At 57.5% G+C, this 22,308-nt stretch overlaps 1 protein-coding gene across 1 annotated transcript in view; it reads left to right on the top strand.

Annotated features, from left to right (window-relative positions):
• ADARB2 (adenosine deaminase RNA specific B2 (inactive)) overlaps nt 1-22,308 on the top strand; it is a 422,811-nt gene that overhangs the window by 280,611 nt on the left and 119,892 nt on the right. Inside the window, exons 2-3 of the mRNA XM_043563430.1 lie at nt 15-101; nt 8,050-8,924. Coding sequence (XP_043419365.1) covers nt 15-101; nt 8,050-8,924 — 962 coding nt within the window. The remainder of the gene's footprint in view (nt 1-14; nt 102-8,049; nt 8,925-22,308) is intronic.

The raw sequence follows: 22,308 nt of genomic DNA, 5'->3' as shown, positions 1-22,308 counted from the left end.
TCTTTTCTTTCCAGACAAAGTAACCATGTTGTCAGCCTTCATCGCTCCCTTCAAGCACTTAAGCCCCGGGGCCACCAACACGGAGGATGAAGACAATCTAAGTAAGCGGTTTCCCTTCCCTGAAGAGTGGAGGGGGTCCCAGCCCCACGCGCTGAGGGGGTGTCCTCTACTGTCCCCGAATGAGAGACCCTTGGGGTGACGGGGGGGGGGGGGGGGACTGTGTGGGTTTCCCAGAGCAGGAGGCTCCACTCCTGTCCCCACCTGGAGTCCCTTCCCCATCATGAATCCCATCCCCACCTGCAATCCTGTCCCCACCTGGGTGGTGGGAAAATAGGAGCAGTGACTATATAATTGAGAACTCCAGCAATGGCAGGGAAGAAACAGTTCTCTTGGACCACCCCCGCCTCTCTTTCCTTTGTTTTTCCCTCCAAAAAGAAGAAAGGGAGGGAGGAAGGGAAGGAGGGAGGTAGCAAGAGAGAGGGGGAGGAAGGAAGGGAGAAAGACGGGGAGAGAAGAGGGAGAGAGGGAGGTGAACACAGTTTGTATGATCATCCAACAAGGAAAGAGCTGGATGGTTGCCTGCCCTTTGGGACAATAGTTCTGGCTCATGGATGAAACCAGACACCAAAGCAGTGTGGTGTGGGGACCAAAAAGCTGGTTGGGGGAGGGGATCTGAACAGTCCCCCTGCCGAGACCACTGAGGGCCCCCAAGGGAGGCAGGGCTGGTGTGCGTGTGCAGGTGCCCGGGCGTGCCTGACACACACGGTCTCCAGTCTGTGGCGCACTGTCAACCATTCACGCGAGGGGTGAAGCATCCCAGTCCACACAGATCCCTCTCGCATTTCAATATTATCTGACAGATGGGTCGCCCTTCCAGCCAAGAGTGAAGGGCGTGCTTGCTGCCTGCGGTGAGGGGGCGAGGGGCGTGTGCGGGAGCTCCCAGGGCAGAAGGCACCGTCGGGGACCCACACGGGAGTGCTGTCCCCTCTGCCGCCAGCTGGGAAGAAGCAGGGGCCCCTCCCAGGAAACCCAACCGTCAAGGGGACTGGAGGCTGAGGTCGCCGCCCTGCGTGGAAATCAGAACATGCGTCTCTGGACCCTCAGTTCGGGGTCAGGGCCTCAGCAAAGCACATGCGCCCAAGGGAAAGTCTGCAAGTGCTTGTTTTTCTTCTCTCAGGGTCTAAATGAGAAAATTTCTAGGACTCGGTCAATTTACTGAGCTGCTTCAGAAATGTGGGGCGTGCGCGCGCGCGCACACACACACACAAAGTGCACATGCATGTGTACGTGTCCATGAATGCATATTCTAAGCAGGCATGCACACGAGCCCCACGCTGGACTGGACGTATGGCCAAAGCTATCTGATAACACACGTGCAATATATGAGTTGGGAAAGAGAATATCCCTCTGCTTCCTCTTCTTTCCCACCTCGAGGGGCTGGAACGCTGTGTGTCTACTCGGGAGCCCAGTGTGGACACGGCCACGTGCTCTGTAAGTGCCCCCACGAGCCTGGCCACGAGACCCACGGCTCAGAGCCCTAGCACCTCGTTTGCAAAGTGGGGAAGGGAACGTTACCTGAGTCACGGAGTTGAGATCGGAATCAGGACGATGCATCGAGACGTTCAGCAAGGACCTGGAAGAGAGGAAGTGCCCAAGTTGGCTAACAGCAATTAAGGGGATTTCCCCTAATTCAGCTCCCTGGCTAACAGGTGGTTTTTCGCTGTTTGTTACCTGCTAAAATGCCTTAGCAATGCTCAGAAAATTGTTTTCTGTCAGTGGAGTGGCCATCCGTCTTTGCCATATAAGCTGCTGATGTACTTAGGAAACCCTGTGCTCGGACACCGTTCAGAGACAGACCCCAAGCCGTGCCCTTGTCTTCGCAACTCTAGTTCTCCGACACAGCCTGCACAATTTGTAACCCTAGCGCCACTGGAAGGCGGGAGAGGAACCAGTGGTGACTCCCCTGAGAGGGCAGGGGTATGTGTCTGACGCGTGTGGCATGTGCGTGCACACGCCTGTGCAGGGAGAGAGGGTGGAGGGGTAGGAGCAAGTGTGAACCGGCTTTGCGGTCTCCTTCTGTTCTTAGGTCACGTGGCTCTGGTGTGCGTGGGCTGGTGGTACATGAAAGTGCTCTGCCCGCTCCACGCGCGGAGTGAGGGGCGGGACCGTCAGGCAGGCCCCCCGTGCGGCCACCGGCACTCACCTCCCTCGTCCCAACGCCAAGGGCACAGCTGGGGTCCGGGGTTGGTGGCCAGAGAGACTCAGCCGGAGAGAAGTGGTGCCCGTGAGCCCCTCTGGAAGCTGTCAGCGGGGGTGGGTTTCCGCCAAGGGTCTACGGGACGACGCCACTTTGCTGAGACTTCCTGCTTAAGCGGGCAGCTCAGAAAGCTTTCTTCTCTGAACACTGGCCCCCCGACCTTGATGCCCACCACTGACCCAGGTCACATGAGGCGGGACGGTGATGCCCACTCCTGGGGTGCTTCCTGTACTGGGTCTGGAGGGAGGAAGACCCGCCCGCCGTGCCTGCTTGATCCTCCCCCAGATGTGCGGCAGGCACAGCGTCCAGGACCGCGTGTGACAGGTCAGGTCCTGCAAAGGAGGCCGCCTTGGCCTGCTTCCCAGCCCGATCCAGGAGCCACCCGGTCGGGCCTGCCCTTCTGCAACCCCAGCCAGCCGGCCCACAGGGCTCTCTGTGCTCAGAGAGTGGGCCACAGCCCACACCCTCGAGGCCCCAGGACCTCCCTCCTCCTGTGAACGGAGCTCCGGGCCACTGGCCTGGCTCCTGGCCGCACCCTTGTCAGACATGAATGTGGAGCTCAGACGGCCGGTTCCTTGGCGCCCCGCCAGCTGCGGACACAGCAGACACGCGGCGCTGAACAGCTCCCGGCACTGGCACTGCTTGGAGAAGTCCGGCTGCATCATAACCAGGCAGATGCTGGCCCCAGAAAGGGGCAAGGGGGCGAGGGGGCGAGGGGGCGAGGGGAGGGGCAGGGAGGGGCGGAGCGTGGGCATAATACACAGCCCCACGTGCCGCCTGCACTCGCGCCGGAGCCGTGAGGGCCATGAGCCCACAGCCGAGGACCTCGCCCTCCACGTGGCCTGTTCACATCTGACGGCCGACAGCCAGTGCGCAAGGACAGTGCGATAACCGGACTTAACTCTGGGAGGAAATACTTCACCTGGAAAATTCAAGTTTAGCCACAGCCAGGCCAGGATAAAACTCTGGTCTTTCTCCCCAAAATGCGTTTCTTTTATGCGCTGGACCTTCACAGACAGCACTGCATTTGCTGACACTTTTTGTCAGACAGGAGAAGTACTTGTGGGCTCAGGAGACGGGCCGACGCGTGAGGGAGCGGAACGGACGTGGCCGTGGTTGAAGTTCCCGCGCGCACGGCCACTCGGCCTCGGAGGGTGGCTTTGTGCCCGGCCGTCTTCAAGTCGCCGCTGAGCGTCCATCACTGACCTTTGTGGTATCTGTATTTGCCTGCGTTTCTTCCACTTCCCACGATGGAAGGGCACACGAAACTGTGGGAGTCACAGACACCGCAGTTCACGGACGTCTGGTGCCGGATGGCGTGAGGATGAGGGAGGTCACCGGTGTCCTACCGCAGCAACGCGCCAGCCAGCGTGGGCTCTCAGGGCGCCTGCGCGTGGTTCCCTCGGGAGCGGACTTTGCCAATGGAAGGCATTTTCCAAGGGGGAGAAACATGACGTGAGCCCTGGATGGGGACACAGTGGGGTGGTGGGAGCTGCCCTGGGCCCCCAGGCCCACCGCCCCATTCTGCTCCCCATTCTGTTTCCGAGCATTCGCCCGCAGGCTGGCGTCCCGAGGGCACACGCACACACACGTGCACAAAGAGTGTAGGGACGGGCAAATCCTTAAATGCACCTTAACGTGCACCTGACTTGTAACAAGTGACAGCCCCCGTCCGGCCCCCCACACGGGAGGTGAGTTTCCCTGCAGAGCTGCTCCAAGCTCGAACGTCCTGCGAGTCTCTGAGTTATGACCCGCAAGAAAAGCAATCGTTCGGGAGAATGAATTCCAGGGTAGAATTAAGGACTCGCCCGTTCTTATATCGTAGTATGACCCGTCTGTTTGAGGGCTTCCGAGCGTACAACAAATACACTTTCAGAAACAACCCGTTTTTATCGTACAATAAATATTCCAGAGCCACGTCTCGCCCCCTGGAACCCTGGGAGAGTCCTGGCAACTGCTACCTCCGAGGCGGCCATGATCGGTCGCCGGTCAGAGAGCCGCAGCGTTTACAGATCATGTGGAAAGTCTTGGTGCGTTATCCCCCTGGACCCTCACAAAGGCCCCACTGGTGGGTTCTGTCTGTGCACGACTCTGCCGCCAGCCCCGTGCAGAGCCCCAGCTGCACCTTCCTTCCGTCTCCAGAGACAGTGCTCGTGCCGTCCATGAGGCCTGGGGTCAGCTCCCTGAGAGAAGGCCAACTCTGAACCAGCAAAAAATGCACGCCTGGAGGGTCAGCACAGGACACGAGCTCCTGGGCAGCTTGGGGATGACAGGAGCCCGCTGCCCACATCGAGGGGCCCCAGTGTGTGTCAGCAACATGCCTGCAGGGCGATTCTCAGGGCAGCCAGGCCAGGAGCAGAGACCAGGCCCTGCTGTCCTGGACGAGGAGAATCCGTGATCTCCAGGCACCTCAGGGGTGACCCCAGGGTCAAGGAGCAGAAGACTGTGCTGGGACAGAGCCCTGGGTGCGTGGGCTCCGTGGTGCCCAGACCCAAGGGCACGTGTGCAGGGACAGGCACCCAACAGCCTGTATCAGGAGTGAGAGCCTTCTCAGCCTCCTGACTTCTTGTCTCCGGGTCATTCTGACAACAGTGTATGGGAAACGCGTTAACCATGATGGAGAACAGAATGAGAATCCTCTCCTAGGTCGGGGGGTGGGGGGATTGCAATGAGTTTAGTACCGTCCGTGTGGAGGAGACAAGAAGGTCAGAGCTGGAGTCCCATAAGAAACCCAAGCGGCCTTGCTACAGCAAAGCCCTGCAGGGACCCGGCAAGTGGCGAGAGGTTTTCCAGGACAGGCTCGTGGATCTCTAAGCAGCACTATGGCTGCAGGACAGGTCTCCCTGCGAGGTCCCCGTCCATCCCTCCTCTGGCAGCCAGGAGCTACGGTGCATGTGGTCCAGGTGTCCTTCCGTCTCCCCCACCGGACTGACTGTCCCAAATGACAAAGTCTACTTTCGCCCCTGTCTGTCTCGGGACCCAGAAGGCTGCTGACGCTCAGACGGGTCTGGTAAGTCCGTGTGATCAGAGTTTGCCTTGCCAACCACACGGGAGACACACAGGAGGCATTTGTGTCGCACTGTGGGGACCATGGCCTCAGCAACGGAGTGGACGTCTTCAGGCCTGGCCTCAGGAGCCCCCGGCTCCCGGCGCACTGTGACAGAAAGGCTGCTCCCCTGATCCCCGGCGGTCCTAGAATTCCAGGGAAAAGTCATTCTCAAGAGTTCGGGAGTCTCTGTCTCAGTCTGTCCTGCTATTTTCAAAAACCTGCGTGAGACTTTGCTGTATGTGAGGGTTTGGGCTGAGCCTCCTTCACACGCTCCTCTGGTTCAACCTCAGAATAATCCCACAAGGCAAGGCTATTGAAGCCACTGTAAGAAAATGGAGTGCGGGCGGGCGGAGGGACACGCACCGGAAGGGCCGAGGGGACTTGGACATCTCGTGTGCCTGAGCCCAGAGCGGGTGGAGAGGCTGCTGCCCCCCGCCCCCTGCAGGCTCCAGCTCCAAGGGCAGCCGGGCTGTGTGGAACCAAGTGGAACCCCCACCCGGCTCATTTGCAAAACCCAGACATTGTAGCTAGTGTTTCCCGGACGGGACCCAGAAGCCCACATTTTTCATCAATTTTTGTCAGTTATTGGTTATTATGGAAGGGGTCTTCCTGCCACAATCTGACAACCACGGCTTATGCCACGGCAGCCATAGGGAAATGTCGGTCTGTGAGGGCTGTTCCTCCAAGATAAACCTTTCTACCTCAAAAGGCAACGGAGGTCATCTGATATACTGCCTGCTCCACTGGCACGAACGGCTCACGGACCCCCACCTTGTGGGAAATCAATAAGAAATTAGAGGACTCCGGCAACATCTACTCAATCTGGAGTAGGCCTTTTTGGTTGGGTTGGGTTTTTTTCCCATCTTTACGTTCAATTTGAGAAGCTGCATGGTTAATCTGATCTACTGTCTCTTGGCCCGAAATGCCCTAAAAATGGCAGAGCTATTTGCCGTCTGTCTATAGCCAAGACCCATAATGATTAAAAAAGGGGTAGAGATTAAGTGCTTGATATTTGGAAGGTAGTTATTTCTACCAAAATAGACCGTAAATAGATGCCACCCACCTCTTACAAAACCCACCGTGTCCAGCCTTTGAGCAAAGTTACCTGTGCAGACCTAGCACCTCGTAGAAGCGAACGGCTCCAGGAAAGGCGAATGGTGCAGGCTGGCTAGGGAGCACTGGGCGGGGCCGCACAGGAACGCGAGGGCACCCCCCTCCCCCCCACCCAGGCTGGCAGGCTGCACTGCTTTGCCTTTTCTCTGCCAGCGACGCCTCGAGGGCAAGGTCACGGAGTCTACGGCTCTTAACGCTGCTCGCCTTCCGGGGCAGGACTGAGGGGAACCCGCTGGGCGTCTGTCCGTAGGCTGTGAGCCAGCTGTAAAAATCCCCCCTCATCTCCGCGTGCTTAATGAGAAAAAACCCACTCCTGACTCCGGGGAAGCCTTCAAGGGCCGTGCGTGGCCCCCGCGTCTGTCCAAACCGATGGCCGACGATAACTCCCTCACCACCTCCTGGAGAGCCCAGCGCAGGTGCCCTGCGAGAGGGCTGAGAAAATGGTGGGACGATTCTGTTTCTGTGAAACCACCCGTGCATTAGACAGACATTCCTAGGACGCATTCACATCTCCACCAACTAGCCCAGGGCAAGCATTTCCCTCTGTGAGCCTCGTTTCTTCTAGAAACTGGTGCCACGACCCCACCCAGGGTGGGTTTTAGGAATAAGAAAGGCAGCAAAGTGAAGGTGTGAGGGCCCTCCGTGAAAGGTAACGGCACCGCTCGCCACCACCGTCCCCTGAGGATTTGGGACGAGACCTGAGGGGTCCGCGCCCCAGAAGCGCCCTTGTCTCTGGAGCAGTGGGGACCTCGTCCTGTGGTCCCGAAGCGACACATGTCCCACACGGAACAGCTGTCTGGGCTGAGAGGGGTCCAAGAAGGCCAGGCCACGGAAGTTAAGTCACCATTACACGCATCCCATCCACCACCCACAGTTAACAAGGGATGGTTTCGCCAAATTTACTTCCCACCATTTCCTGCAAGGAAAGGAAGAAAGGGGAAAAGGAAACACCGTAGACACAAAGGAAGCCACCCTGTAAGCCCACATCCGTTTTCCGTCCTTGTGTCTCGGGGAAGGTGGGAAGTCTCTAACCTTTACCCCCTATGTGTGATTCCACAAACAGTGTATAAGGTCTGTGTCTGCAAAATCTGGTGCTGTCCTCGCCCTACGCGTTGGTTTGCGTCATCTAACCCATTTCTCAGTCACCTACGTGGACGCATACACACGTAGTTGATTAAGTGCAAGTGCCACGTGGCCTTCCCTTGAATGACGGCACCACAATTCGCCCACCACCGCCCTGGGCAGGAAAGGCCGCCCTGACCCTCAGCATTGCCCAAAGCCCGTAGGAGGAAGGGGACGCCTGTTTGGTTGGTTCGGGGCGGCCTGGGGAGATAGGCGCGGCGTCCGTGCCCAGGGCAGGCAGCCGGCCGCAGCCTGGAGGCCTCGCGGGCCCCACCGGCACCTCCTTCTCAGAAATGCCTCTCCGCAAGAACCGCCCGGGACGCGGGCCCTTCCCTCCTGGAGAGCGGCCCCCACGTCCACACAACCCCCTCCCCGGGCCCCGGGCCCCGGGCCCCGGGCCGAGCGCGAGTCCCCAGCCGGCCGTCCTGCTGGCGGCTGCAGGGGTACCGTCTGACGTCGGCGGCCAGCCGCCAGGGCCCTGGGTCACGGCTGTCTTTCTCGCCCGCAGGTACCAGCAGCGCGGACGTGAAGGAAAACCGCGTGAGCAACTGGGAGGCGAGGCCCCTGGCCGCCAGCGACAGGGCCAGAGGCGGCACGCCCGGCATGAAGCGGAAGAGGCCTCTGGAGGAGGGTAACGGCGGCCACCTGTGCCCCCTGCAGCTCGTCTGGAGGAAGCTCTCGTGGTCCATGGCGCCCAAGAACGCGCTGGTGCAGTTGCACGACCTACGCCCGGGCCTGCAGTACCGCATGGTGTCCCAGACCGGCCCCGTGCACGCGCCCGTCTTCGCCGTGGCCGTGGAGGTCAACGGGCTCACCTTCGAGGGCACGGGGCCCACCAAGAAGAAAGCCAAGATGCGGGCGGCCGAGCTGGCGCTGAGGTCCTTCGTGCAGTTCCCCAACGCCTGCCAGGCCCAGCTGGCCATGGGCGGTGGCGCCGGGCCATCCACGGACTTCACCTCCGACCAGGCCGACTTCCCCGACACGCTGTTCAAGGAGTTCGCGCCCGCCGCCCCCAGCGAGGCCTTCCCCGGCCGCCGGCCCGCCGACCCCGGGCTGCTGGCCACGGCCTGCCCGCGGGGCCGGCTCCTCTGCCACCCGCTGGATCTGGTGGGCCCTGCGGCCCCGGGCGACAGGAACCCGGTGGTCGTGCTAAACAAGCTGCGCTCCGGCCTGCGCTACGTGTGCCTCGCGGAGCCGGCCGAGAAGCAGCGGGCCAAGAGCTTCGTCATGGCCGTGTGCGTGGACGGCAGGACGTTCGAGGGCTCAGGACGCAGCAAGAAGCTGGCCAAGGGCCAGGCGGCGCGGGCCGCCCTCCAGGCCCTCTTCGACATCCGGCTGCCGGGCCACGTCCCCAGCAGGAGTAGAGGTCAGCTCCTGCCCCAGGTGAGCCTCTCAGGTGCTGCCACAGGCGGCCGTCTTCTGAAGCCAGGAGGCCGGGTGGCGGGCAGACCCCTCTGCTCCCATCACTGGCGGGCCCCCCGCCCCCCGCATCATTGTTAGGAGCGATTTGCAGGCCTTTGGAGAGAGAGAGCGGGTCGTGTGAGTGTGAAGACAGTGTCCACGCTCCCGGAGCAGGTAGCAGATCACCCTGGAGATGGCCATGCCACCCATGAGGGGCCGCAGTGGGCCCTCCCCGGGGAGAGGGTTAGCGGCAGGTCACTGCAGTGAGCGCAGCAGCGTGATGTGTGCGCCAGGCGGGGTCCAGGGGTGGGGCCTCCAGCTGAGGGCCGGCAGAAAGCCCCGCGAACGTGGCTCATCTCGCCCGGGTGATGCCAGTCGGGGGCCCCGGCCAGGCCAGACAGAGGTGCAGGGGCTGAGGCCAGGGGCTGGCGGGAAGCCGAGAGCTCGGGGAGGGAGAGGGGGCTCGCGCCTGCGTCACGGCCACAACCTTGCCGTTTCTGCAACACTGGGTCGCTCATTCGGGGAATATTTTGTGGCGCCGTCCGTGTGTCGGGAACGGTCTATCTGTGATTTTGTAACAACCTCTTCCCTCCAAGTCTTGAAAGTGCTTATTTATGCAAATCACCCTTCCTGTCACCACTCTGGGGACTTGTGGGCGTCCTGTGTGTGTGTTAGATACAGGACGGTGTCTATATTGGCTTCAGCATCAATCGAGGACAGACGTGCTTCACGCAGTTAGAAAGCACAGAGGCCAGTGTGAGCGCAGAGTGGGCCCCGTGTACCTGAGTTACCGCTGGGACTACCATGCCCCCCATCACAGCATCCGGAACAGAGTTCGCCGCACCCAGGGGACCGGGCGCATGCTCCCCGGGGAGAACAAGGGGCTGCACAGCCATCAGAGCAAATGGCTGTGGGAAAGACCCTAGAGCAGAATCACGCCAGGGCAGGCACCCACTCACTCACTCACTCATCCGTCAGTCTTTGACCCTTAGCGGCTGCAGGGCACAGGAGGGCAGGGGCCTGCTCCGGCCGTGGCCTGCCCCCCACAGCGGGGTAGAGAGATGGAGGGAGACTGCTGAGCGAGATATTCCTGTTTCTCTGCTCCCTCTGCCCTTGATCCCGTCCTTTGGTTTTCAGATACTTGCTGCACGTTGTAGGAGGCCAGTTGGGGCCGTTTAGACTGTAACCTTGCCTTGTCTTGCGACCTACCCTCAAGTAACACACCGTCCAAGTAAACACGGTGTTTGCAAAGCAGCCGGGCATCCCTGTGAGTCCCCGCACGTCTCCGAGGGAGGGAGGGGCTGCGTCTTGCTCCCTGTCTTCTGCACCCCTGCTGGTTTGTGTCCTTTGTTCCCTCCTGTCCTGTGTCTCCACTCGTCACTTAAACTCGCCAACAACACCCAAGGAAGCCGCTGTGCCCTCTGCGGCCTGCGTGAGCCCCAGGCTGCCGTGACGTTGGCCATGGCCTGTGTCTCCCAGCCACCTTCTCTGAGGACGCCCCCCATGCCGGGCCCCCGCGGGCCTCCGCCGGCCTGGCCGTTCTCCCCGTCCTCCTCCCTCTGTGGCCGCTGCACCGGCCCCGCTGAAGGTTGAAGGGTGTCAGTGAGTTCTGACCGCGACGCCTTCTTCTTCATGTTGTCAACCCCGAGCGCTCAGACGGAAGAACCAGGCAGCACCACTGCTTTGTAACAGTCATTTGACCCCAGAATGCAGCACATCAGTTAAAGCCACGGCCGCTAAATTATTTTTCTCTGACAGTCTGCTAACCACCCCGACTGGATGATGGAGGGCGCGGAGCAGCGTGAGGGTTGCGGGCCATCCATCACACCCCAGGCTCCGCCATCTCGCAGGCTCATTACCTGTCGCCTCGCCCCTGCACCCCGGGGCTGGGTGGGGCTGAGCTGGCCGGGGGACTCAGGACCAGTCACCATCAGTGGCTTTATTGAATCCGAATCCTGTCTTAGATGTGGCCTGGATTCTTGGACTGATCTTTAATTCAGGAAAAGATCCCAAGAATCCCTGTAAGTCCTGCTCTGCTCTCCTGCGCTGCCCGATGCTGTCCATACAGCCGGCTTCCCCCGGTCCTGGGGCTCCAGGTCCCCAAAGGCACGACCCTTTTTTCCCTAGCTGTGCTGTTAGCATCTGTGCAGGAGAGCAAGCCGGCAGCCCCAGGCCCAGCCAGACTTCCGGAAAAGGCAGGTGCCCTGACACTGAGCCGTAAGGACCCTGCCCAAGCCCACGGGGAGGACGGTGGCCCCGCTCACTGCTAGAGTGACAATTTTAGAACTGGGTGTCAACATCAGCATTCAACGTTCCCGGCCCAGTTTCGAGGTTCTGTCCCACACAGGGTGGTCTTGGGTGAACAGATGACAAACCGAGTCTCTGTTGAAGGCTTTCACAAAGTCTCTGTCTGCCATGAACACTCTGACGGGCGCTCCCTCACAGTGACCCACAATGAGGGAAAATTCAAACGAGATAGCACGTGGAGCCATGTGGGTAGCGTGCTTAAATGCCACGGTGGGTCCCACTGTAAAAACCCATCAAGCTGGCCCCTGAACTTCTGGTTCCCACGAAGGTAGGTCGGCTCACCTGCACCATTCGAACCTTTTCGCGGCTCTGCTCCAGCCTGAGCCCAGAAAGCAGGACCACACAGGACGGGCTGGGCCAGCTGGAGGTTTGCTCTGACCTCAAGACAAGTCTGGGTGAGCATAGCTTCCTCACATCCCTCTGCTGAAGACCTGAAGGGAGCCTGTCTGGAGCAAATACCGACCTTGCCAGAGGTGTGGGACGTCATGTCACCGTCCACCAGGAAGGGAAAGGGAAAGTGGCACTGGTTCCACTCCGTTTCGAAGGAGAAAGGAAAAGTGGCACTTGGTTCCACCTCCGTTTCGAAGGAGGAAGTTCTGAAGAGCGATATTCTCAGTGAAGATTAAAATCGTAGGTGTTGATTTCTCCAGGATCTGATTGTCACCCATTCCTTTGTGGGGGGCATCTCTCAGAATTGGGCTAGTTTTCTTCTTTCACTTCCGCGAGATCTGGCTTTGGTCTCTTATCCACAGGGCTGAGATCAAGACTTCATTAAATTCTCTAGAGCACAGTACAGACCTATCTGAGCTGGGGGAGCAGTCTATAACACCCACACTGGTGCACAGGTTGTGCACTCTGCAAATATCGGTTGATAAGGGTACCCGAGGCAGACCAGGAGGTAGCTAGGCCAGCCGTCCCGACTCTTCCCATTTTCCTGGCCTACAGGACTCCTCTGCATTAACGAGATAGGAAGTGATAATGACACTGTGTTGACACATACAGATGGTCCCCAACTTAAGACGGTTTGACTTAATGATGTTTAGACGATGGTGCAAAAGCGGTATTCATTCAGTAGAAACCATTCTTTGAATTTTGAATTTGGATCTTGTCCCGGGCAGCGGCATGTAGGACGATCCTCTCTCGTGAGTGGCTCGCAGCCAGCCCCTCGATCATGAGAGTAACAGTCGACGCGTGGACAACTACACTCATCCACACCCACACTGCCATTCGGCTCCGGTGTCCCTCAATCGGGACATAACCCATCATTAAGTCAAGGAGGATCTGTGAATACTCATTCCCTGGAAACATTATCATAAAACAAGATAAAATCACAAAATCTCCATCTCTCTCCGGTCTTTGCTTCCTAGCCCCAGCATGAAAACAGGTGACTCAGGAAAGCACCAGATTCCATCAGAAAGGCGTCTCTCCCACCGTGGAGAAGAGAGTGAGTAAACAGGAAGGCCATAAAGGGAGCGCGAGAGAAAGTTACAGGGACACCAGGAAGCACCCTCGGGTGGAAACAAACGCGGTTCCTGACTTTGGGTCAGCTTCTCCTTCACACTCGAGGATCCCCCTCATTTTATTTTGCTTTGTTTTGTTTTTAATTTCCATGTCAGACTGTGGTGGTGTCAGCCGTGTGTCTTGCCCACAGAGGAAGAGGGGGAGTAACTTAAAACTGTTCACGCAGGTGCGTGGTCCCTGCCACGCCCTCTGGGGGGATCCTTTCAGGGACCCACTAACCACACCCTGCTTTGCTCCGGTGTATGCAGCGATCACTGTGGGGGAGGGGAGAAACTATGGGAATTTATAACCCGATGGAAAGGAACAATTGCTTTTTAAGTTTGAGCATTTTACAGCAAATGTGGATCCGAGCTGCAGTCCGCGATCCCATCTCACGGAATCTGCCCCCCATAATTAGCCGCGGAATGAGGCCAGGGGGGCCGTACTGGCTCCTCAACAGCTGCACTGCGGGACGCTAATAGCACGTTTGCGCAAACGTGCCGTCCTTCTCCCAAACCCCAAGGTGACCCCCAGCCGCCTCTGGCCACTTCACAGATTGTTCTTCTGATCTCCTGCTCCTGCAAATCTATCTTACTCAATAGGAGTGGCATCCTAACCACTGTCACGTGAAACCGTTAATTAATATTGCTGTAACAAATTAGCTATAGAGGGGCCCTCAAGTTTTAAATAGGCTTAAATTAAAAACAGATAGCTATGGAAATCATATGCACTTGGCTTTGAAACGGCTTAATGCTGTCTAGCTGGTTTACCCAAGGACACCCAAAAACAGCAGCAGGTGCCCACGTGTCCTTGCCACTCGGCTCTGGGGGACACGAGACGGGCCAGCCAGTGCCAGCCTTGCGGTAGGCCATGGGCGCAGCCCAGGGCAATTCCAGACAGACGCCTGAACAGAGTCCTAGAGCTCTGCGTGTCCCACAGGCAGAAAGGATCACTTCTGGACTCCAAGTGACCTTCTTGGAGTCAGGACAACAAGGTGTTTTCTCATTTCCATGTGGCTGTCCCATCTGACAGGATTTCAGTTTCTCAGCTATTTTCCTATTGTCCCCTGGGGAGTGGGATTAAGGTCTGACCTCCCCACATGCAGGCACTGGCTGGCACAGGAGCCCCAAGGTGGCCCAGGACCATCGTAGAAGCACAGTTCTGGCCAAAGAGACCCTAAGCTAAAGAACTCAGCCAAGCAGCTGACCTGGGGTCTCCGGGGACTTCCGCTGAGGCTTGCAGGAATGGCCAGAAGGTACGGGGCCCGACAGCCATCAGCACCACCCCCCGCCCCTCATCCTCGACCTGCTCTACCTACATGCTGTCTCTCACCACCACCGTCCCCAAAAGCCCTGTGTGTCAGGGAACCCAATGTCTCTCTTCCACTTGAAGCATCCAGACAAGGTGATCTCAACTCTGGTGCTAGTTCTGGTACAGGTGGCTTATAAAAGACAGGCAGATACCTGTGCAACCACGTGGACAGGTGTGGTCGGTGAGAGCTGCGAGGGAGGACAGGCACGTGCCTGGGATGATTTCCACCTGATCTGGGAAACGTACGGGTGAAATTCACCAATCTGGGATTCTCATAAAAGTCAGTGCATTCAGGCTGCTGTAACAGAATACCGTTCATAGGGTGGTTCATAGGCAACAAATTTAGCCTCGTGGCGCTGGAGGCCAAGGTCCAGGAGCCGGCAGATTCCATGTCTGGTGAGGAATCTCCTCCTGGTTCACAGACAGCGTCTTCTCGCTGTGTCCTCACCTGGGGGGAGTGGTCAGGGGGCTCCCCGGGGTGTCCTTCACAAGGACACTAATCCCATCGAGTCGGCTCAACCATCATGACCTCATCACCTCCCAGAGGCCCTGCCTCCTGACATCATCACCTTGGGGGTTAGGTGTCCCACACGAACTTGGGGAGGGGGTCACAAGCAGTCTGACTACAGCAATCTGTCAACCATTAACATTACAGAGAATGCTACACACCGACACTCAAGGCAGAACAAACCGGCTTACTACACCACCAGCTGACCTGACCCCAACCCACCCACTCAGCCTTTGTGTCACTCTGTCCTCAGTCCCCTAAGGAGCCAGCCCACGTGAACAGGGGCCATACTCCGAGAGAAAACACGTCTCAGTAGCCATTGTGGGATAAAAGACTCAGTGCCACCGTACCCAGCCATTCGCCTGCATCAACACAGTCACCAGCCCCCTTTTCTGGTAGCAGGATGGGGCGGGGGCTTCTCCACGGCTCTGCTGTGTGAGGTCAGCGTCATGGGGCTCATCACAGCAGAGCCATTGTAAAGTCATCATTATGTCTCAAGAGGAGTTTGTACCAGGGGACAAACGACCTCCCCCAACACCGTTTTGCTTGGGGAGCTGGGTCAGGAATGACCATGCTGGCATCACAGCATGCCCGGGACTCGGCAAGAAGCAGTCTTGCACCCAAGAACACCACAACCCAATTGCTCTGGTTTCTGCAGCTCGGCCCTAAACCTGTTGTCCACTGCTCCCCAGTCGCACACCGAGTTCACTTTTTGAACCAGTCATTTCCCAAAGGGGAACAGTTCCTTGGATGCCTTTTCATAGATTAAAACAACAATTTTGTTTTGCTGCAAAAACCCTTGTGGGGGGAGGGGCCGTTCTGAACGGACACCCATGGTGGCCCCAGGCAGCACGGCCACCCTCCCCTTCCCAGGCTGCAGGTGAGGCCCAGGAACACGTATTTGATTTGGGTACTATGAGTTTGTATTTGGGAATGCAACTACTAACAATGTAAAATGTGTACGCAGAGTCCGTATGCAAAGAACCTTGGTCTTTACCATCTCAAATAAATAGGATATGACCTTATCACCAAGCATCCCTACAGTGGGGACAAGCACGTTCCCTTCCAATCAGACATGGTGATGGATTCCAGGCGAGATGTGGAAAGACACCAGAGACACAGCAAAGAGGCAGGTACAGAAGAGGACAGGCTGACACTGTCCTCTGTCCCAACACTGAGAAATTATAAAATTGACGCAGAAACACGATCACGTCCAGTTTTCATTAATGGCTTTAGTCAGGTCAGCCAACCGGTCAAGATGAACCCACTTTTTTGACTCAGAGCAAAATCAGTGATCTCTACAGCTCCCTCTTTCTCCCTCTCCCTCTCCCTCCCTCTCTCTCTCTCTCTCTCTCTCTCTCTCTCTCTCTCTCACACACACACACACACACACACACACACACACTGCACATGCAGGATGTACATATACACATGTCTTGTGTGATTCCACCTCCAGAGAGAAAGACGCCCACCAGCAGTTTGTGCAAAGGTAGGAGAAACATGTCTGTCCTTCGTGTCACATTCCAGACATTTAGCAAAAGCTGTTTTCTCCACCAAGGAATCTGACCTCCATGCAGCTCTGTTTTCTAGCGCCCGATGATCACTAGCTTGTCTTGGTGTTATCGCGGTGATCCAGACACAGTCAGAGGCTCAGTTCTTTGGGACGTCTTCTTTTTGCCTCGAGGACACTCAAATGCACACAGCGGGCAGGGAGGACACCGGTCACTCGCGGTAGGTCTGGCTTTTAGATACAGAGGTGACGTCTGCTTGAGTTCGGGGCCGGCAGGTAAAATTCAGCAACAACGCTTATGTGGACAGAGTACGTGCTGCCTGCCTGACACTCAAACGCACCTGGATGTCCTGTGGTTTCATCCGCTACAAACTCAGGCAGCCCTACTTGCAACGGAGAAGCAGCAGAGAATATAAGATGAGGTGCTGTGGACAGAGGCTCTGGGTGGGAGGAGGGCATGTCTGTGGCCACCAGTTGTCTTACTCGCACCCTCCCTGTCCCTCTCAGGGCGCAGAGAAGCCTGATACACCAGGGTCCCACTTGGGGACACTGACCAGGACTCTGTCCGCCCCTCGGATACCACAGTCCCCGCCAGCCAGAAAGTAGTGTCCGTCCCCATTCACTGGTGAACATGTCTTCTGGGGGTGCCCACGCAGGTGACCAGCACTGACACAGGGCGGGACAGCACGGGTTAGTGTCAGTGCCCCCGTGCCATGCAGAACCTTGGTCTGCCACGGAATCCTTCATTCATGTGTGTTCCTGGTCACCGTCTGGTGTCACTGATGCTAAAACTGTAAAAGTTCTGACGTGGACCCAGAAGCAGCCAGAGTGAGGTCTCGCTCGCTGCAGCAGTCTGAGTATGCAACATTCGCTGGGCATCACTTAGGGCCCGGCCCTTCCCGCCAGGCCGCTCTGGGTCTCACTACCGTGCACCAAGGGAGACCTGGACCTTCTGTTAGGTGGCTGGTCTGCGGTAAATGCTCGTTCCGTAAGCTCTGAAGGTGCTTTGTTGGTATTTTGTTGGAGAAGAGATGAGGGAGGCAAGAGGGGGGAGACCAAGGGAGGCAAGAGTAGGGAGACCACACTGCTGTTTCACCCAGAATCGTGTTGCCTTCCTGAGAAGGGGCCTCACAGGATCACCACCTGAGAGTCCCCCCAAACAAACTCCGCTCTCTGTGTCCACTCTCCTGGGTGGGACTTGTGCCCTGAGCAGGTAGACGTCATGGACCCGAGTCACCAGGAGCATGAGGCCCTTGTGAAGCTCTGTTATTTTCCATCAACGTGCCCCGAGATGATCCCAGTCTCTGGAGCCTCAAAGCGTCGGCTTTGGGTCTAAACCTCTAGTACTCGGCGTCACCAGGACGTCCTGCTGCCCCAGAAGGCCCCGGAAGCCTGTCTGCCTCCCTGGAATTCTTCTCCTCCTGCTCTAAGACCCCCTGCCCAGGGCTGAGGTGTGACTACACAGCCGTCTGGGTTTTGCGACCACACACACCCTCCCGTGGTCCGCGAGAAGAAAAAGGCAGCCTTTTATAGAAGGAAGACACGCTCCTGCGTGCCCAGCCGGCCCTGAACTTGGCTTAACCTTCTTCATTTCCTTGTTTCCACAGAACTGTATTGACAGGTCACCTCCCTGTCATATTGTGCATGGAAAACCCTTCTAAAATTCTCTCCTTGACGAGAGTGCTGAAGGCTTTGTTAACAACACATTTATACATTTGCACAATGCGTATGCGATGTGCAACTATATACAACGTATACTGTGTGGTGCACACTCGCACAACGTACGTGCAACGTGAGACCTGTGTTTATACCATAGCCTCCACCATCTTACCTCTTACTGAAACAAGTTCAGCGCAACTTCAGTAGGAGTTAAGTAATGTGTGAGCTTAAACGTTCCCAGCACTGTGTTTGACATTTCCAAATACAGTTAATATGACTGTTGATTAATTCTGCAGTCTCTAAACCAACCTTCCCCATTTGTCTTGCTATTCCTCGGCCACGATTAACACTGCTGGTGCGGCTGATACGGCAACGACATTAGGAGCTGACACTCACCAGGCACCGCGTTGTCGTTGGCACCTGACTTACAACAGCACATTTGAGCCTCGTAACGTCCTCGGAGACAGTGCTACCATGTCCTGTTGCACAGATGAGGACACCGAGACACAAGACATCGAGCCCTTGGCCCACAGTCGGGCTGGGGAGTGGCGATACCAGCAGGGAGCGTGTCCCATGGCCGGCAAGCAGCCCTCAGATGCCCGCCTGCCTCTCTGAATTGCAAACCTGTTCACACACTGTGTCCCCAAGCGCCCGTGTCTCTACTGGCCTCAAGCTCCCGGGAACACGATGCAGTGCACGGGTGGGGTCACACTCAGCCCTGCGTCACGTCTCAGTCATCGATTCTTCCCTCTGTGGCTGTATTTCCAGTGAAACGCAGTGTCTGCCCCGGTCCCCCCAGCACTGGGGCAAGTGGCCTGTGTTCAGGATGCCACTTTCCTTCCCATCACACGAGGGCGGGGCCATCTCAGCTTGGAGAGAGATGAGCGCAGGTTCCCAGACCCGTGAAATGATGGTTTGTAACAACAGCACCACAATGAAACATTTTTAAAATGCATTTTCGTAAATCAGCGCACCCGGTGGAATTGTGAGTTCACTCAAGTACTACAGAGCAAAAGTCACCATCCAAACCCCAAGGAAACTTGCTGTGGTTCAGAGCCATCCCCTCTGGTCAGGATTACAGTAAAAAGCTGTCTTCAGCCGGCAGCACACATCTCTGTGTGTCTTAACCGTGTTTCATCAGACAGTTTCAGCAAAAGGAAAAGCATTCAGTAAACGACCCTCAGGTTGCATGGTTTAAGGCAGGGGTTTTATTCAGTTATCTGAACTGGGAAATCAGAGCAAATGGGCTTCCAGAGAGCATGCACGCTGGCCTACAGCGGGGACATCTTTGTGCCGGCTGGGCCCGCAGGCCATCGGGTCAGGTCCCCGCGCCTGGAACAAGGGCCCCCGAGGGAGGACGTGGCATCAGGAGCTGCAGCAGCCACTGGGGCTTGAGAACCGGGGTATGAGGGCTGGAAGCAGAGTGCTGAGAAATGGACGAGGGGTTGATTGTGGTGGAATCAGGGAAGGACAGACTGCATGAGGAGGGGAGGTGACCCCAGGCTGCAAAGGCCCCCAGAGGCACACACAGTGTGGGGAAGGCAAAGGATACCAAGTCTGCTCGGTGCAGGACACGGGAGCCCCTGGAGCTCCGGGCCCAAGGGGGCAGGTGTATGCAGGGCCAGGGGGTCCATGCAATCGCAGACCAGATCCTGGTGGGGGTCCCACTGGCACCAGGCCGCTCGGGGGCCAGCAGCCTTGAATTCAGGTCCAGCCACAGCCTTCACGGCCAGTGCCCTTGGGCAACTCATTCAAAATCTCTGCGTTTCCTCACCTTTCCCAACGGAGGGGCTGCCGTGAGCACCTCTGGGGTTGAGGGTGGTGAAACGGGGAGGCTCGGGCACCCTGAGGGTTCAGTCCATCTTACACAGCCTCGGGGTGACTCTGGACGCCTCTGCATTTAGGGCATTGACATTGGTGTATGGGTCCAGGGAACCCCCAGGGCACCTGCTCGCTACCTCTGATCCCCACAGTCGGCGCTGCCTCTTACCTGGGGCAGGAACTGGGAGTGTTGGGCCCAAAAAGCACAGTGGGAGCCGGTGGCTGGGCACCGGGCAGCCCTTCGTGTGGGTCCCCGGCCCCAAGCCCACCTGTGGTGCCGTGTCTCCCGGGAAGCTCCCGGAGGCTGAGCACCAGCCCCCCAGCCTTTCTCCCTGCTTCTGGACACACGGCAGGTACCGGTTCCCATGCTGGATGCCCTGACCCAGGCACTCACCAGGGCTAAGGATTACGTGTGACCCCAGCACCCAGGAGTGACTCTTTCACGGCTGAACTATGGCTTTGTGTCCTGCCTTGGTCTTCTGGTTTGGTTAGTAAATCAGATGATGTAGAACTTGAGAGGCAGCCCTTATGTCATAGACGTTGCACCAGACCCTGCAGAAGTGACACAGCCCAGCGACTTGGGGGGGGGGGGGCGTGGAGGTGAGACGGGGGCCTGGTGTTCCTTCTGGGACGTGCGGACTCCTCCCACCAAACCAGGCTTCTATGAGGAGGACTTTGCAACAAGAACAGCCCTGAACTAGCGCGTGTGTTATGTGTGCGGCATTTCTGTTTAACCTGGAAGTGTCTGTGGTCCTCAGGTCCCTTGTGCCACCAGGATCCAAGGAGCTCTAAGTGCGCCCTGCTGTGGATGCCACACAGACCACACACACACCGTCCTCTCTCCAAACCCAAGACCCATAAAACAAAGAAAACCAAAATTCTGGCCCACGCTGAGAACACATAAAACTGAAGTCCTGTGCTTGCAAAAAATGCAAAACATTGTTGCAATCACACCAGACGTTGAAATTTTAGTATTTTCCTCCCACATTCCAGTGGAGAGCTTTGGGGGATTTCCTGGGTTGGGGTCACTTTCCTTCATGAACACAGCCGAGAATCTTGCTCTCGAGATGGAGAGAATTTCAAAAAAAAAAAGAGTAAAAAGTCAGAATAATAAATGGCAGGAGAGATGGGGAGGGGCTGTGGTCAAACCCCTCTTTTCCCAACCAACTTCTCATCCAGCCCAGACCAAGCAGCCGGTGGACGAGACCAGCATGCAGACGGCTGTGTCGGAGGTGTGAGAGGGAGGCTGGGGTGCCCACATGATGGCCGACTTTCCCGAGAGCCCGCGAGTCTCGGGCAGAGCCCACATTGCAGCCTCCCCCCGACCTCTAAGCAGACAAACCCGGGAGGTGGCAGGGCGGGGAGGCGGGGAATGGATGCCAGCCCCCACTAACGTCAGGGAGACGGTGTGGTGACGAGGGGGCTCTGAGGTCACACATCAGAGCTTCAGTCCTGGTCTGCCAGGGGCCACGTGTGAGGCTGAGGGCTGCTGACCTCCCTGGGAGGGGGGACGCACCATGGGCTGCTCGGTGATTACGTGGGGCACATCACGTCGGGTCAGGTGCTGACTCTCTATCTGCACCCTAACGGTGGTATTTGCACGTGAGCAGGAGAAAGCACACAGGGACAGGGTCCTGGTGGGACAACCCCCAGAACCCCCGCATCCTTGACAAATGGCACTTTCCTGCTGTATGGCCCAATTTGGTTGGAAGAACCACACAGGACCGTTGTGATCAGTAGAACCTGGAACATGCACAGCAGAGGAACAGTCAGTGTCCCGGGTCAGCGGGCAGAAGTGTCCCAGGCAAAACAAGCCGATTGCAAAGGCGTGACGTGCAGCCTCGGGACACTGGGCCGTGGGATGGGCGGTTCTGGCTGGATCTAGCTGAGTTGTAGCCCAGGGTAATTCCCAGCCCGCTTGGGCCACAGAACTTGGAGGCCACGTGCTCCCCTTCTCCCCGGCCATCAAGACCCTGGCTCTCCAAGAAACCGCCAGAATGCAGGACGGCGAAGTGAGGCTGCCGGGACAGCTTCGAAACGGTCAGGATCTACATCAAAAGCAGGTCTTCCCCAGCCTTGTGCTCTATTGTTCAGAGTACTTTTATCAAATCTGCATGTGATCTCGAGTAGGGTCGGCACCATCACAGACGGACGCCTCTCTGTCTCAGCAGCCACCAGGACACCCTCTGCCAAGAGCAACTTCTCAGAGCGGGAGAAGCTCTTTCCTGTGGAAGTGCTGACTCACAAAATATTCAAAGTCTGGCACAAATCCACCGTACCCTGGACTGGCCGCTGTCTTTTTGCTTTGTCTGCTCTTAATCCCTTTTGTAAGCAAAGCAGATGGGTACAGGTGGAAGGCATCAGAAAAGAAAAACCCTCGAAGACCCAGGTGGGGCTCCATGGCGTGTCTTTACAAACCACTACACGAATTGGCGGAAGGCTCTGATTGACCCCCTCGTGGACGTCTGCCCTTGCAGGCCGCCGCTCTCTGCTCTCCGGAGTCTGGTCAGCGGAAGGTACAGGGGGACACTCACCGCAGTACGTGTGCTGTTGCAATGCTGCAGACCCCAGTTCGATCCAATTGTCCACCGCAGAGCAGGGATAGCCCTGGAGGAAGATGATTATGCAGCCAGGCTGGCTTTGGGGGTCCCAGGGCGGGACATGCAGATGGCTAGAAGCCATGGAGCCAGAACCAGAGGGACCCCAAGAGGAAAACAGTGCTTTGAATCCAGAATCTGGGCCCCTGCAGA

The sequence above is a fragment of the Prionailurus bengalensis genome, chromosome B4 (genome assembly GCF_016509475.1).
Source record: "Prionailurus bengalensis isolate Pbe53 chromosome B4, Fcat_Pben_1.1_paternal_pri, whole genome shotgun sequence".
Classification (NCBI taxonomy): Eukaryota; Metazoa; Chordata; class Mammalia; order Carnivora; family Felidae; genus Prionailurus; species Prionailurus bengalensis.
Note: the sequence above shows the minus strand (reverse complement) of the source record. Positions and strands in the feature narration are given on the sequence as shown.